The following is a 14852-nucleotide window of genomic DNA, read 5'->3' on the forward strand; positions in this document are numbered from 1 at the left end:
AGCAGAAAACAACAGATGGCCACAGAACACAACAGAACAGAACAGAACAGAACAGAACAGAAGAGATTAGAGCAGCATAGAATAGAATAGAATAGAATAGAATAGAATAGAATAGAATAGAATAGAATAAAATAGAATAGAATAGAGCAGCATAGAACACAACAAAGTAGAATGACATAGAATAGAATACAATGACAGTGAATAGAATAGAATAGAATAAAATAGAATAGAATAGAACTGAACAGAATAGAATAGAGCAGCATAGAATACAACAATGTAGAATGACATAGAATAGAATACAAGGACAGTGAATAGAATAGAATAAAACAGAATAGAATAGAGCAGCATAGAAGACAATAAAGTAGAATGACAAAGACAGAATAGAATATAACTACAGGGAATAGAACAGAATAGAGCAGCATAGAATACCATAAAGTAGAATGGCACAGACAGAATAGAATACAACTACAGGGAATAGAACAGAATAGAATAGAGCAGCATAGAATACCATAAAGTAGAATGACAGACAGAATAGAATACAACTACAGGGAATAGAACAGAATAGAATAGAGCAGCATAGAATACCATAAAGTAGAATGACAGACAGAATAGAATATAACTACAGGGAATAGAACAGAATAGAATAGAGCAGCATAGAATACCATAAAGTAGAATGACAGACAGAATAGAATATAACTACAGGGAATAGAACAGAATAGAATAGAGCAGCATAGAATACCATAAAGTAGAATGACACAGACAGAATAGAATACAGCTACAGGGAATAGAATAGAATAGAGCAGCATAGAATACCATAAAGTAGAAAGATACAGACAGAATAGAATACAACTATTCAAACAGGGAATAGAATTGAATAGAACTGAACACAATAAAAGAGCAGAACCAAAACAGAGCTACAAGGAATAGAACTGAATGGAGTTGCTCCCTCACCCTCCTCTATCTCTTCTTCATCGTACACGTCCACCTCAAGCAGGCGGATGAGCATCCGGAACAGGATCCGCAGAAACTGCAGGTACGCACCTGTCTTACCCACCTACAGCACACACACACACACACACACACACACACACACACAGCGTCTGAGACGGGGACTGTCCTCAACAACACACTGGACACACACTTACATTTCTACACGTCTGCTTCTGTAATACTTCCACATCTAACGGAACAGCAGGAACAGTGAGGAGAGTCTCCATACAGTCTCATACACACACTTACGGTTCAGCGCTGGCCATAGAAACTCAATGAAATTTTGTTATGGGTATTTTTCGTTGTCTTTGTGATGTCACAAAAATGAACGCATTTAAATATATCCACCCATTCAGCCTGCATCAGTTTAGCTCCTCCCACTCGCGCTGAAGCTATGGAGTTAGGAGTGTTTCAGCCTGGCCTTCTTTTTGAAGTAGCCGCAATACAAATAAGCCAATCAGAAGAGAGCTCATTTACATACATTTGTATTCAAAGGTTTGGGCACCTATTATTATGTTATTTTCACTTTTTAAAAAAATCAATGAAATATGTAATTTTGCATGTGAATATCAGTCTTAAAGGCACAGTAACTAAATCAGCCTGTTTAAGTCTGAAGGAGAAGTTTAGGTTGGAAATGAATTACAGCTGTTTTCAGTATGTGGTTCTGACCTGTGGCGGTCCACTCAGCATGAGCCTTCTGGGATGGACAGTAGCAGGTCCATTGTAATCTGCATGTTGCGGCCGTGCAGTCGTCCACTGCCGATAGTACAGCGATTGTTCGGTCGGGCCCAGGTGGTTCGGTACAGGTGGTCTGAGGGGTCCGGACCAGGCTAAATCTCCGTGGGGGAGGAGGGAGCCCGAGTTGGGATGACCCACCGCCTCAGGGGTCAGCAGTCTGTACGCAGCCTGAGACAGCACCACCGTTCGGGGGAAAACCCGTAGCTTACGGGCAGCCTGGGTGGACTGGGTGGGTCTCTGAGCTCCGGGAGAGGCAGAAGAGGAGGAAAAGGAGGAAGAAGAGGAGGATGAAGAGGAGAATGAGGGAAGAGCTGAGGAGGAGGAGGAGGTGGGGAGGCCTTGTGAGTCACACTCCTGTTTGAGGTGGTGAGGGGAGGTGCTGGAGTCTGTGAAGACGCTGTTACTGCCTGCTTCAGTTTGGGAGGAGGCGGAGCCAGGGAAAGGTTTGTGGGAGGAGTCAGGAACACTGGAGGAGCTGACATTGTTTTCTGTGAGGGAGCCTGAAGAGAGAGAAAGAGACAGACAGACAGAGAGAGACAGAGAGAGAGAGAGAGAGACAGAGAGAGAGAGAGAGAGAGAGAGACAGAGAGAGAGAGAGAGAGAGAGAGTGAGAGAGAGATTCATTTAATGTCAGTTAATAACCTTGCTTCTCTTCAGTGATCAGGTTCATTAGTGATCTGGTCCATTAGTGATGTGGTTTGTTAGTGATGAGGTTCATTAGTGATCTGCTTTGTTAGTGATCAGGTTCATTAATGATCAGGTTTATTAGTGATCTGGTTTATTAGTGATCTGGTTTGTTAGTGATGAGGTTTATTAGTGATCTGGTTTATTAGTGATCTGGTTTGTTACTGATGAGGTTTATTAGTGATCTGATTTGTTAGTGATGAGGTTCATTAGTGATCTGGTTTGTTAGTGATGAGGTTTATTAGTGATCTGCTTTGTTAGTGATCAGGTTCATTAGTGATCAGGTTCATTAGTGACTTGGTTCATTAGTGATCTGGTTTGTTAGTGATGAGGTTCATTAGTGATTTGGTTCATTAGTGATCTGGTTTGTTAGTGACTTGGTTCATTAGTGATCTGGTTTGTTAGTGATCAGGTTCTTTAGTGATCTGCTTTGTTAGTGATCTGCTTTGTTAGTGATGAGGTTCATTAGTGATCTGGTTTGTTAGTGACGAGGTTCATTAGTTATTTGGTATGTTAGAGGTCAGTTTTTCTAGTGATGAGGCTCTTTAGTAACAAAGTTCATTAGTGATCTGGTTTGCTAGTGATGAGGTTTGTTAGTAACGAGGTTCATTAGGCATGAACTCTTAATACGCATCTGGCTTGTTAGTAATGTGACATTATTCTTCTACTTCATTAATGATTTTTATTGCTAGTGATCTCTGCTGTTACTGATCTGACTTGGTGATCTGGGTCATTAGTGGTTCGGTTTCCTAGTGATCTAGCTTTCAGGGTTATGGCTCATTAGAGATTCATTTTGTGAGTGATTTTGTTCATTAATGATCTAGCTTGTAAGTGTCTTGGCTCATTAGTGATCTGATTTGTTAGTGATCAGGCTCGTTAGCGTCTCACCGGATGCCCGGGTGGTGGTGCTGCCGTTGCTCGGCGGCCTCTCCAGCTCCATCTGCAGGTCCTCTGGCTCTGCACTTCGTTCTTCCTCATCTTCATCTTCCTCTCTCTTCTCCTCCTCCCTGTTTGCGGTTGCCATGGCATCAGGAATCACCCTGCGGGTGACGTATGAGCAGGCCACACCCACTTCCTGCTCCAGGGCCGTGCGGGTCTGGTAGCTGGAGTCAATCAGACGCAGGTCACAGTACTTCAGAGACCTGGAGGAACACAAGCCCATTAAATTATCTTTGAGAAAGCGCCAACTTGCACGTGACTGAATGATTTAGGCACACAGTTAGCACAATGCTAACTGGTGTACATATACTCCAATTACCTGTTAGCTCCAGTGTAAAACTGAAGAAGCGAGTTTTCAGACAAAACTTGTCTTGACTGACTCCATTTGTGGTGAAGCATAGAATCGTGTCCATTAGATTTTTTGCCAAACTATCGCTTTAATCCCTACAGCGGCTATAGGTTGTCATGTGATTTCGCTTGTGGTTACCTGGGGAAAGTTTCTCCGAGAGGGTCTTTCCCTGTCAGGATTACGATACAGGGTAAATCCTCCAAATCTTCGTAGGTGAGGGGAACCCAGTCTTCATTCTTACAGCCACGCCACGCCTGCAAAACCAAGTTTGTACACAGTGTACGTCTGTGAGAATTAAAAATGCACACAAAAAATCTCCAACCTTGCCCTCTGATCGCTATATTTGGGATTCCCGACCCCTCATTAGAACTTAACTCTACACAGAAGGATATTATAGCTTTTACATCCTTACTAGCAAGACGCACCTCATTGTTGCATTGGAAGTCTGTTAAACATCCTTCTATCTCCCGTTGGCTCAAGGACATCGTTTTTTTTTTAAACTTGAGAAAAACAAATATACGTTGAGAGGATGTACGGTCAAATTTTTCCATAAATGGCAACCCTTTATTTCCTATTTCACTAATATGGAGACACTACCCGATTGAGCGTGTGCTTGTTTTTGTGTTGCCTTTTATATTGTTTAAAAAACTAGCAATATGTGAGTTGGTCATGTTGAGCTGAGGTTGGGGTGTTGGGGGAGGGGTGGTTATTGTTTAATACACGGTATTTAGTAATTAGTTCAATTATTTTATCCTTCATTGTTATCAAGGTTTTTTTTTTGGTTATTTTTGTTGTTGTTGTTGTTGTTGTGTGTGTATGTGACCGTGTACATATACATATGTTTCAAAAGGCGAAAAATGGGACTTGGTCAATTGTATTTTTGTGATTGGAAGTATTGTATTTTTCCAAAAAAAAAAAAAACGCACACAAAAGCTTTAAAGGATGATTTTTTTTTCTGTGTGTTCAAGAACTTTCCTTGTTTTTCATGATATTCCTTCCTGAGATTGAGCTTTATATACTATACGTTACTTGTTTTCCTTTGGACAGCATCTCTGCAATGGTAACGGTAACAACGGTGACCTTAACACCCTCTTTACTTTCATTAAAAGTTAAAGTAAATTTTATTCCAGGTCATTTTTAGAGCATTTCTGTTGGTCCCTCAAATAATACAGACATGCTCAAAAAATAAAAGTAGCAATGATTTATAACAACTGTCAATGCTAGTTTATGAGTTATGGTCCCTGTCCAAAGTAAAACATCTCAATTTTTTCAATGTTTATTTTTCTGTATCATTTGAGCTCAGACAGCAGCTGCCCTTAACATTGTGAGAATTACCCTACAGTGAAACTACAGGACGTTTATATTCTTCTCCTGTAAAGGTGGCAGGTATAGAACAAATTTCAACTTTAAAGCTCAAAACAACCCTAAAGCACCTCTAAGATCTGCAGATAGTGGCCTTCTACAGACCCTCTGTAAAACACAGAGAACATGGAGAGGCTCTTTCAGCTCTTCTGCTTCTAAACTGTGGAATTCAATTCCACCTTTTATTAGACAGTCAAGCTGAGTGCTCACTTTTAAGAAGCACCTAAAAACAAATCTTTTTAAACAAGCATTTGATACTGAATGTCTCACGATGTTTATCTTTAATATTGTACAACCCCAATTCCAATGAAGTTGGGATGTTGTGTAAAACATAAATAAACCAGAATGATGATGATTTGCAAATCCTTTTCAACCCATATTCAATTGAATACACTAGACCAGATATTTAATGTTCAAACGGTTAAACGTTATTGTTTTTTGCAAATATTCACTCATTGTGAATTTGATGCCTGCAACACGTTCCAAAGAAGTTGGGACAGGGGCAACAAAAGACTAGGAAAGTTGAGGAATGCTCAAAAAACACCTGTTTGGAACATTCCACAGGTGAACAGGTTAATTGGAAACAGGTGAGGGTCATGAGTGGGTATAAAGGGAGCATCCCTGACAGGCTCAGTCATTCACAAGCAAGGACGGGCGAGGTTCACCACTTTGTGAACAACTGCGTGAGCAAATAGTCCAACAGTTTAAGAACAACGTTTCTCAACATGCAACTGCAAGGAATTTAGGAATTTCATCATCTACAGTCCATAATTTCATCAAAAGATTCAGAGAATCTGGAGAAATCTCTGCAGGTAAGCGGGAAGACAGAAAACCAACACTGAATGCCCGTGACCTTCGATCCCTCAGGCGGCACTGCATTAAAAACCCACATCATTCTGTAACGGATATTCCCACATGGGCTCAGGAACACTTCGGAAAACCACTGTCAGTGAACTCCGTTCGTCGCTCCATCTACAAGTGCAGGTTAAAACTCTGCCATGCAAAGCGAAGCCAGATATCAACACCACCCAGAAACGCTGCCGGCTTCTCTGGGCCGAGCTCATCTGAGATGGACTGACGCAGTGTGGAAAAGTGTCCTGTGGTCTGACGCGTCCACATTTCACACTGTTTTTGGAAATCATGGACGTCGTGTCCTCGGGGCCAAAGAGGAAAAGGACTGTCCAGATTGTCATGGCATGGGTAACTGGCACATCTGTGAAGGCCCCATTAATGCTGAAAGGTACATACAGGTTTTGGAGCAACATCTGCTGCCATCCAAGCAGCGTCTTTTTCAGGGATGTCCTGCTTATTTCAGCAAGACGATGCCAAGCCACATTCTGCACGTTACAACAGCGTGGCTTCATAGTAAAAGAGTGCGGGTACTAGACTGGCCTGCCTGTCCAGACCGTCTCCCATTGAAAATGTGTGGCGCATTATGAAGCTCAAAATACGACAGCGGAGACCCCGGACTGCTGAGCAACTGAAGCTGTACATCAAGCAGGAATGGGAAAGAATTCCACCTACAAAGCTTCAACAATCAGTGTCCTCAGTTCCCAAACGCTTATTGAGTGTTAAAAGGAAAGGTGATGTAACACAGTGGTAAACACGCCCCTGTCCCAACTTCTCTGGAACGTGTTGCAGGCATCAAATTCAAAATGAGTGAATATTTGCAAAAAAACAATAAAGTTTATCCGTTTGAACATTAAATATCTCGTCTTTGTAGTGTATTGAATTGAATATAGGTTGAAAAGGAGTTGCTAATCATCCTATTCTGTTTTTATTTAAGTTTTACACAACGACCCAACTTCACTGGAATTGGGGTTGTAATTTAATCTTCATTTTCTTCTGATTCTCCCTGTGATGGACTGGTGACCTGTCCAGGGTGTATCCTGCCTTCCGCCCGATGACTGCTGGGATAGGCTCCAGCACCCCCCCCTCCGCGACCCTGATGGAGAAGCGGCTTGGAAAATGGATGGATGGATGGATTTTCTTCTGATTCTAATTAAATACTAATGAACTCTTCTATAACTATGTTTAAGGACCTGGCTGTAAAGCACTTTGAGCTGCCACCGGCATGAAAAGTGCCATAGAAAGGAATTATTATTATTATTATTATTATTTGCCATGAGGTGCTATGGTGAATATCCAGTGGCCAATGTGATTGAATTGTACCTAAAACACCAAAGAGCCCTGCTCCCCGTTCACACCTGGAACCCTGGAACTCTAACCAGTCACGCGACACCAGGGAGGGATACAACGACACAACTGGGCACAATCTGGACATGTTCACTGTGAGGTGGACTCACTTGTGTTGCCAGCTATTTAGACATTAATGTCTGTGTGTTGAGTTCTTTTGAGAGGACAGTAAATCTGCACTGCTATACAAGCTGCACACTGACCACTTTAAGTTATATCCAAGTTTCATTTCTAAAGAATTACTAAGAACTAAAGAACTAAACCTTTTTCTGAGATTTATGCTGCCTGATGTATATACAGTTGTGTGCAAGTTTTGGCATCCCTGCTCAAATGTAAGTTAAGCGATACTTTTTTGATCCCACAAACGGGGAAATTCCACCTCTGCATTTAACCCATCCGTGAAGTGAAACACCACACACACACACTAGTGAATACACACACACTAGGGGGCAGTGAGCACACTTGCCCGGAGCGGTGGGCAGCCCTATCCACAGCGCCCGGGGAGCAGTTGGGGGTTAGGTGTCTTGCTCAAGGACACCTCAGTCATGGACTGTCGGACCTGGGGATCGAACCTGCGACCTTCCAGTTACAGGGCCAGTTCCCTAACCTCCAGCCCACGACTGCCCCAAAATGTACCTGTTGTTGTTGATTTTCTGAGTGTAAATAAGTTAAACATCCTCTATAGGGACACACATTTTAATACGCACTTACTGCTTATTTGCTCAATTTAGCGTATTGGGGGAAAAACATAAAACATGGTCTGTGTGCACGTTACTTAACACGTTAAATTCATCAACTGAATATACATTAAGCACTAAATTTCATATAAAGTGTCATATTTAAGTGTGTCTCTGTAGAGGACGCATTAACCTATTCACACTTAGACACTCAACATGTCCTTTTCCCAGGGGTGTTTAGCATTGGTGCGAGTCCTCACCCTCAGCCGAGCACAGAAGTGTTTGGCGAGGCTGATTTCGGCCACCGGCCCTCCGAGCAGCACGGCGAACCTGTACTGCAGGCCCAGCTTCTCCTGCGCCTCCTCCAGACGCTCCCGTGCCATCCGCGCCAGCTGCAGAGAGGGCACACGCACTAGAAGCATGTGGCCCCGCCCGCTGCGGCCCCCGCTCCGCAGCACGCACTCCACCATTGCCAGGGTTTGAGGGGTCACGTGGTCACGCAGTGACGGACACACGGTAAGAGCCATCAGGGCCTCCGTATACTGCTGAATCAGCAGGTAACTGCGGACCACCATGCTGTGTAGCTGAGGGTGCCTGAGAGACAATAGATAGATAGATAGATAGATAGATAGATAGATAGATAGACAGATAGATAGATAGATAGATAGATAGATAGATAGATAGATAGATAGATAGATAGATAGATAGATAGACAGACATCAGCTGATAAATACAGACCACCATACTGTGTAACTGAGTGACTGTGTAACTGCAGACCACCATACTGTGTAACTGAGTGACTGTGTAACTGCAGACTACCATACTGTGTAACTGAGTGACTGTGTAACTGCAGACCACCTTACTGTGTAACTGAGTGACTGTGTAACTGCAGACCGCCTTACTGTGTAACTGAGTGACTGTGTAACTGCAGACTACCATACTGTGTAACTGAGTAACTGTATAACTGAAGACCACCATACTGTGTAACTGAGTAACTGTATAACTGAAGACCACCATACTGTGTAACTGAGTAACTGTATAACTGAAGACCACCATACTGTGTAACTGAGTGACTGTGTAACTGCAGACTACCATACTGTGTAACTGAGTAACTGTATAACTGAAGACCACCATACTGTGTAACTGAGTAACTGTATAACTGAAGACCACCATACTGTGTAACTGAGTGACTGTGTAACTGAAGACCACCATACTGTGTAACTGAGTGACTGTGTAACTGCAGACCACCATACTGTGTAACTGAGTGACTGTATAACTGCAGACCACCTTACTGTGTAACTGAGTGACTGTATAACTGAAGACCACCATACTGTGTAACTGAGTGACTGTGTAAATGCAGACCACCATACTGTGTAACTGAGTGACTGTGTAACTGCAGACCACCATACAGTGTAACTCAGTGACTGTGTAAATGCAGACCACCATACTGTGTAACTGAGTGACTGTGTAACTGCAGACTACCATACTGTGTAACTGAGTAACTGTATAACTGAAGACCACCATACTGTGTAACTGAGTGACTGTGTAACTGAAGACCACCATACTGTGTAACTGAGTAACTGTATAACTGAAGACCACCATACTGTGTAACTGAGTGACTGTGTAACTGCAGACCACCATACTGTGTAACTGAGTGACTGTATAACTGCAGACCACCTTACTGTGTAACTGAGTGACTGTATAACTGAAGACCACCATACTGTGTAACTGAGTGCCTGTGTAAATGCAGACCACCATACTGTGTAACTGAGTGACTGTGTAACTGCAGACCACCATACTGTGTAACTCAGTGACTGTGTAACTGCAGACCACCTTACTGTGTAACTGAGTGACTGTGTAACTGCAGACCACCATACTGTGTAACTCAGTGACTGTGTAACTGCAGACCACCATACTGTGTAACTCAGTGACTGTGTAAATGCAGACCACCATACTGTGTAACTCAGTGACTGTGTAACTGCAGACCACCTACTCTATTACTCTATTTGTCTTATTTTCATAAATTCTTTTATCTTTTTGCTCTTATCTCAGAGGCTCGGTATAAAGTGACTGACCGCTCGAGTAGGGCGCTGACCATCCTCTCAAAGGCATCGTCGGAGCGCAGGATGGGGCTGGCCACACCCCACTGCAGAGAGCGGCTGTAGTCCTTTAGTCCAAAGTACACCAGGTCTTTGGGAGACAGCTCCCCCTGCTGGAGGGGAAAGAAATCGATTACTACAAAGTTAAACAATAAAACTGCGCAGTACTATTTTACAGGAATATGACTGTATTTAATATGGTAAAAGAAGACATACGAAAAAAACGATCAGTATAACAATAATTACTGTAACAACAGTGGCAGCCGAAGTAACGGTATTAGCTGCTGTGGTCAAATTCAATGATGCTGATGATTTTCTAAGTGAAGATAAGTGAAAACACATTCTCTACAGAGAATAAATGTCTGTATGTTTTAATACACATTTACTGCTTATTTACTGAGTTTAATAAATTGGGAAAAAAATAAAACACAAAATATGAATAGTGCCATAACTTTAGCACAGGCTTCATCTTTTCTTTTTTTCTTCAGTGTGTTTTATTTATATACACACCGGTCAAGCATAACATTCTGACCACCTCCTCGTTTCTACCCTCACTGTCCAGTTTATCAGCTCCACTTACTGTATAGCTGCACTCTGTAGTTCTACAGTTACAGACTGTAGTCCATCTGTTTCTCTGATACTCTGTTACCCTGTTCTTCAGTGGTCAGGACCCCCATGGACCCTCACAGATCAGGTACAAATGTCCAGTGGCCATAATGTTATGCCTGTTCGGTCTATAAGAATAGCTACAGCTGAAAACGCTTGAATAGCCCATGTCACGATTTATGTTTTATTGTTTCCAGTATGTTCAAACTCATCATTTTGCTGCCTAGCTTTGTCCACTGGGAGGAGCACAGAGTTGCCAGCAAAACAGCAGGGGTTTAAGTGTCTTGCCCAAGGACACAACCGGGTATACATAGTCAGTCATGGGATTTGAACCCACAACCTTCCGGATAATGGCTCACTTCTCCTACCACTAGGAGACACTTGAAGGCCACCCATACAAGTGCCCAAATAAGCAATGAACTGTGATTGTTCTATGTGTGAGAGTGTCAGCTTAGCCATGTCCAGATCTCTCTTTGAGGAAGTCCAGTTTGTACAGCTAGCATTCAATACTAATCAGTCCTTCATTAAAATGAAATCAGGTGATGGAACTGAACACGTCCACACATGACCAGTGCACATTTTAATGCAGGAAAATTTGTGAAATTTGACCAAGGTGTGCAAATTCTTGCATATAACTGTAACTATGTATCTCCAATACTAAAAAAGGATGATTTCAGTAATTGTCGCTATCATTTTATCACCCAAACTGACCTAAGGATGCCTGCTGACCCCTAATAATTGTGAAACACAACATAATGTTATGCCTCATTGGTGTGTGTGTATATATATATCTTCTTCTTCTTCTTCTTCTTCTTTCGGCTGCTCCCTTTAGGGGTCGCCACAGCGGATCATCTGCCTCCGTCTTGCCCTGTCCATTGCCTCCTCTATTTTCACACCAACCATCTCCATGTCCACCTTCACTACATCCATAAACCTTCTCTGAGGTCTACCTCTTCTCCTTCTACCCGGCAGCTCCATCTCCAACATTCTTTGACCAATATATCCACTATTCCTCCTCAACACATGTCCAAACCATCTCAACCTGGCCTCTCTGGCTTTATCTCCAAACTGCTCCACCTTCACTGTCCCTCTGATCTGCTAATATATATATATATATATATATATATATATATATATATATATATATATATATATATATATATATATATATGTTTATATGCCTGGGGGTCAGGTGTACTCACAGCTGAGTGGTGGATGCTGGGCCAGTGGACCTCGTTGTGGACACTGATGCGTGACTGGTGGCTCTGCAGGGTGAAGGGGAAGGAGCTGACCTGCAGCACCAGAACGTTCTCCGCCTCCAGAACCTCTCCACAGTTTACCACCCGGTCTGCCAGACCCTGCAGCTCACCGTGAGAGACCGAGCCTGACATAGAACTGAGAGAGAGAGAGAGAGAGAGAGAGAGAGAGAGAGAGAGAGAGAGATTTCTATGCTTAGTATTAATGACTGGACAAAGTTTAACCTGGAATTGTAGTTCAGTCGTCTAGTCGGCCAGTAATTCTACATTATATCATGGCTGGCAAATGATCCGTCATGACTGGTTATTTCTATTCAATATCTGTATATTATAATAACTTCTTTTGTGCTTTGATACAAAACAAGAATTCTAAAATCATCAGAACAAAAGTTCAAAGGAACAATAAACTGAGCTGATCTGTAGGGAAGGGCAGCACAGTGGCATGGTGGCACGGTGAGTAGCGCGACAAGGAGGGCCTGGGTTTGAGTCCCCGGCCGGGTTACCGGGGTCCTCTCTGTGTGGAGTTTGCATGTTCTCCCTGTGTCTGTGTGGGTTTCCTCTGGGTTCTCTGGTTTCCTCCCACAGCCCAAAGACATGCAGTCAGGCCGTTTAGACATGCTAAATCGCCCCTGGGTGTGAATGTGTCTGTCTGTCTGTCTGCCCTGCGATGGACTGGAGGCCTGTCCAGGGTGTATCCTGCCTTTCGCCCAATGACCGCTGGGATAGGCACCAGCACTCCCAGACCTTTTAGGTCGACGTCTGAGGGTTGTGAGGGTTTATATACCAAAATAAGCCATAATAAATGAATATTTTATATATATTTTTGAGAGATAAAGAATGGCCCCTTTCGCAGTTTATCATGGGCTGTATGGACTGGGACAGTAGCAGGACAATAAGATCAGTCTCTATACGACACAAAACAGCAAACTCATATTCAATACAAAAGAGCTTTTTTTAGTATTTAGTTCATACACACTCTCTCTGTCTGTGATGTGTATGTGTGGTACCTGGTCAGGCGTGTGTGTGTACCTGGTCAGGCGTGTGTGAGTACCTGGTCACTGGTCAAGCGTGTGTGTGTACCTGGTCACTGGTCAAGCGTGTGTGTGTACCTGGTCAGGCGTGTGCGAGTACCTGGTCAGGTAGGTGAGTACCTGGTCAGCTGTGTGTTTGTACCTGGTCAGGGGTGTGTGAGTACCTGGTCAGTTGTGTGTGTGTGTACCTGGTCAGCTGTGTGTGTACCTGGTCAGGCGTGTGTGTGTGTGTACCTGGTCAGGTCGATGTGCGAGTTGTCGTGGATGAGGACGAACAGCGTATACGGGTTCTGTTTGACTTTCCTCATGAAGGCCTCTATCCTGCCATGAACCTCATTGTCTAGACGAGCCACGTGCTTCTCTGCTTTCTGTAGCGCTGAGGAGGCGTCCTCCATCCCCAGGTCCACCAACACACCTGAAATAAAAACGATTACCATTCTTATTCTTTATCATAACACAACTAGTAATTCACAAAATTAATAAACTTTGTAATCTTAAAAGTCTTATTTTCACCTTAAATGGGATCAATGGGATATTAAAAACACATCTCCTCAGTTTAAAATAGTGAGTCAGACAGTGACTTAGCTTCTCAGGTGAGGTCAGGTGAGCTTGAGTGTGTTAACTTGAATTTGGGTATGTTAGTCTGGATAGGAGTTCAGGTGGGTTCAAGGTGAGTCAAGTTAGATACAGGAGAGTTCAGGTGAGTTTGGCGGAGTTCAGGTGTGTTAGTCTAGATAAGATCAGGTGAGGTGGATACAGGAGAGTTCAGGTGAGTTCAGGTGTGTTAGTCTAGATAAGATAAGGTGAGGTGGATACAGGAGAGTTCAGGTGAGTTTGGCGGAGTTCAGGTGTGTTAGTCTAGATAAGATCAGGTGAGGTGGATACAGGAGAGTTCAGGTGAGTTCAGGTGAGTGTCAAAAGGCCTCACCTGATTGGTGGATGCGGCGGGCCGTCTGATGCAGCAGCACGTGTGAGGGAGGCACCAGCACCAGGAAGTCGACCTTACAGAATCGGCCGAGGTCCAGACTGTGACTGCCTGAGTCTGCGATTCCACACACCAGAGACAGCAGACTCCGCGCTACACTCAGCTGAGGAGGGTTAATCTGAAACACCTCGTTCAGCAGCTCTGAGAACAAAATAAACAACAACACAGAGCTCAAACAAACACACTGGCATTCAAACTCATCTACATTCAAATAAACTCAACATTCATCATACAAACAGACTGATAGAGACTCACACATAGACAGATACACTATATTTCCAAAAGTATTCCCTCACCCATCCAAATCATTGAATTCAGGTGTTCCAGTCACTTCCATGGCCACAGGTGTATAAAGCCGAGCCCCTAGGCCTGCAGACTGCTTCTACAGACATTAGTGAAAGAATGGGTCGCTCTCAGGAGCTCAGTGAATTCCAGCGTGGTACCGTGATCGGACGCCACCTGTGCAGCAAGTCCAGTCCTGAAATTTCCTCACTACTAAATATTCCACACTCGACTGTCAGTGGGATTATAACAAAGTGGAAGTGATTGGGAACGACAGCAACTCAGCCACGAAGTGGTCGGCCACGTAAAATGACAGAGCGGTCAGCGGATGCTGAGGGGCATAGTGCGCAGAGGTCACCAACTTTCTGCAGAGTCGATCACTACAGACCTCCAAACTTCATGTGGCCTTCAGATCAGCTCAAGAGCAGCGTAGAGAGCTTCATGGACTGGGTTTCCATGGCCGAGCAGCTGCATCCAAGCCTTACATCACCAAGCGCAATGCAAAGCGTGGAATACAGTGGAGTAAAGCGCCGCCACTGGACTCTAGAGCAGTGGAGACGTGTTCTCTGGAGTGACCAATCACGCTTCTCCATCTGGAAATCTGATGGACGAGTCTGGGTTTGGTGGTTGTCAGGAGACGGTACTTGTCTGACTGCAT

General features: G+C 43.6%; 1 protein-coding gene across 1 annotated transcript in view; it reads right to left on the bottom strand.

Annotated features, from left to right (window-relative positions):
- greb1l (GREB1 like retinoic acid receptor coactivator) overlaps positions 1 to 14852 on the bottom strand; it is a 55778-nt gene that overhangs the window by 12376 nt on the left and 28550 nt on the right. Inside the window, exons 16-24 of the mRNA XM_037544396.1 lie at positions 13856 to 14053; positions 13162 to 13342; positions 11843 to 12035; positions 10011 to 10147; positions 8196 to 8529; positions 3839 to 3954; positions 3301 to 3554; positions 1660 to 2228; positions 952 to 1054 (exon numbers count right to left, since the gene is read on the bottom strand). Of these exons, the coding sequence (XP_037400293.1) occupies positions 952 to 1054; positions 1660 to 2228; positions 3301 to 3554; positions 3839 to 3954; positions 8196 to 8529; positions 10011 to 10147; positions 11843 to 12035; positions 13162 to 13342; positions 13856 to 14053 (2085 nt within the window). The remainder of the gene's footprint in view (positions 1 to 951; positions 1055 to 1659; positions 2229 to 3300; positions 3555 to 3838; positions 3955 to 8195; positions 8530 to 10010; positions 10148 to 11842; positions 12036 to 13161; positions 13343 to 13855; positions 14054 to 14852) is intronic.

The sequence above is a fragment of the Pygocentrus nattereri genome, chromosome 2 (genome assembly GCF_015220715.1).
Source record: "Pygocentrus nattereri isolate fPygNat1 chromosome 2, fPygNat1.pri, whole genome shotgun sequence".
Taxonomy (NCBI): domain Eukaryota; kingdom Metazoa; phylum Chordata; class Actinopteri; order Characiformes; family Serrasalmidae; genus Pygocentrus; species Pygocentrus nattereri.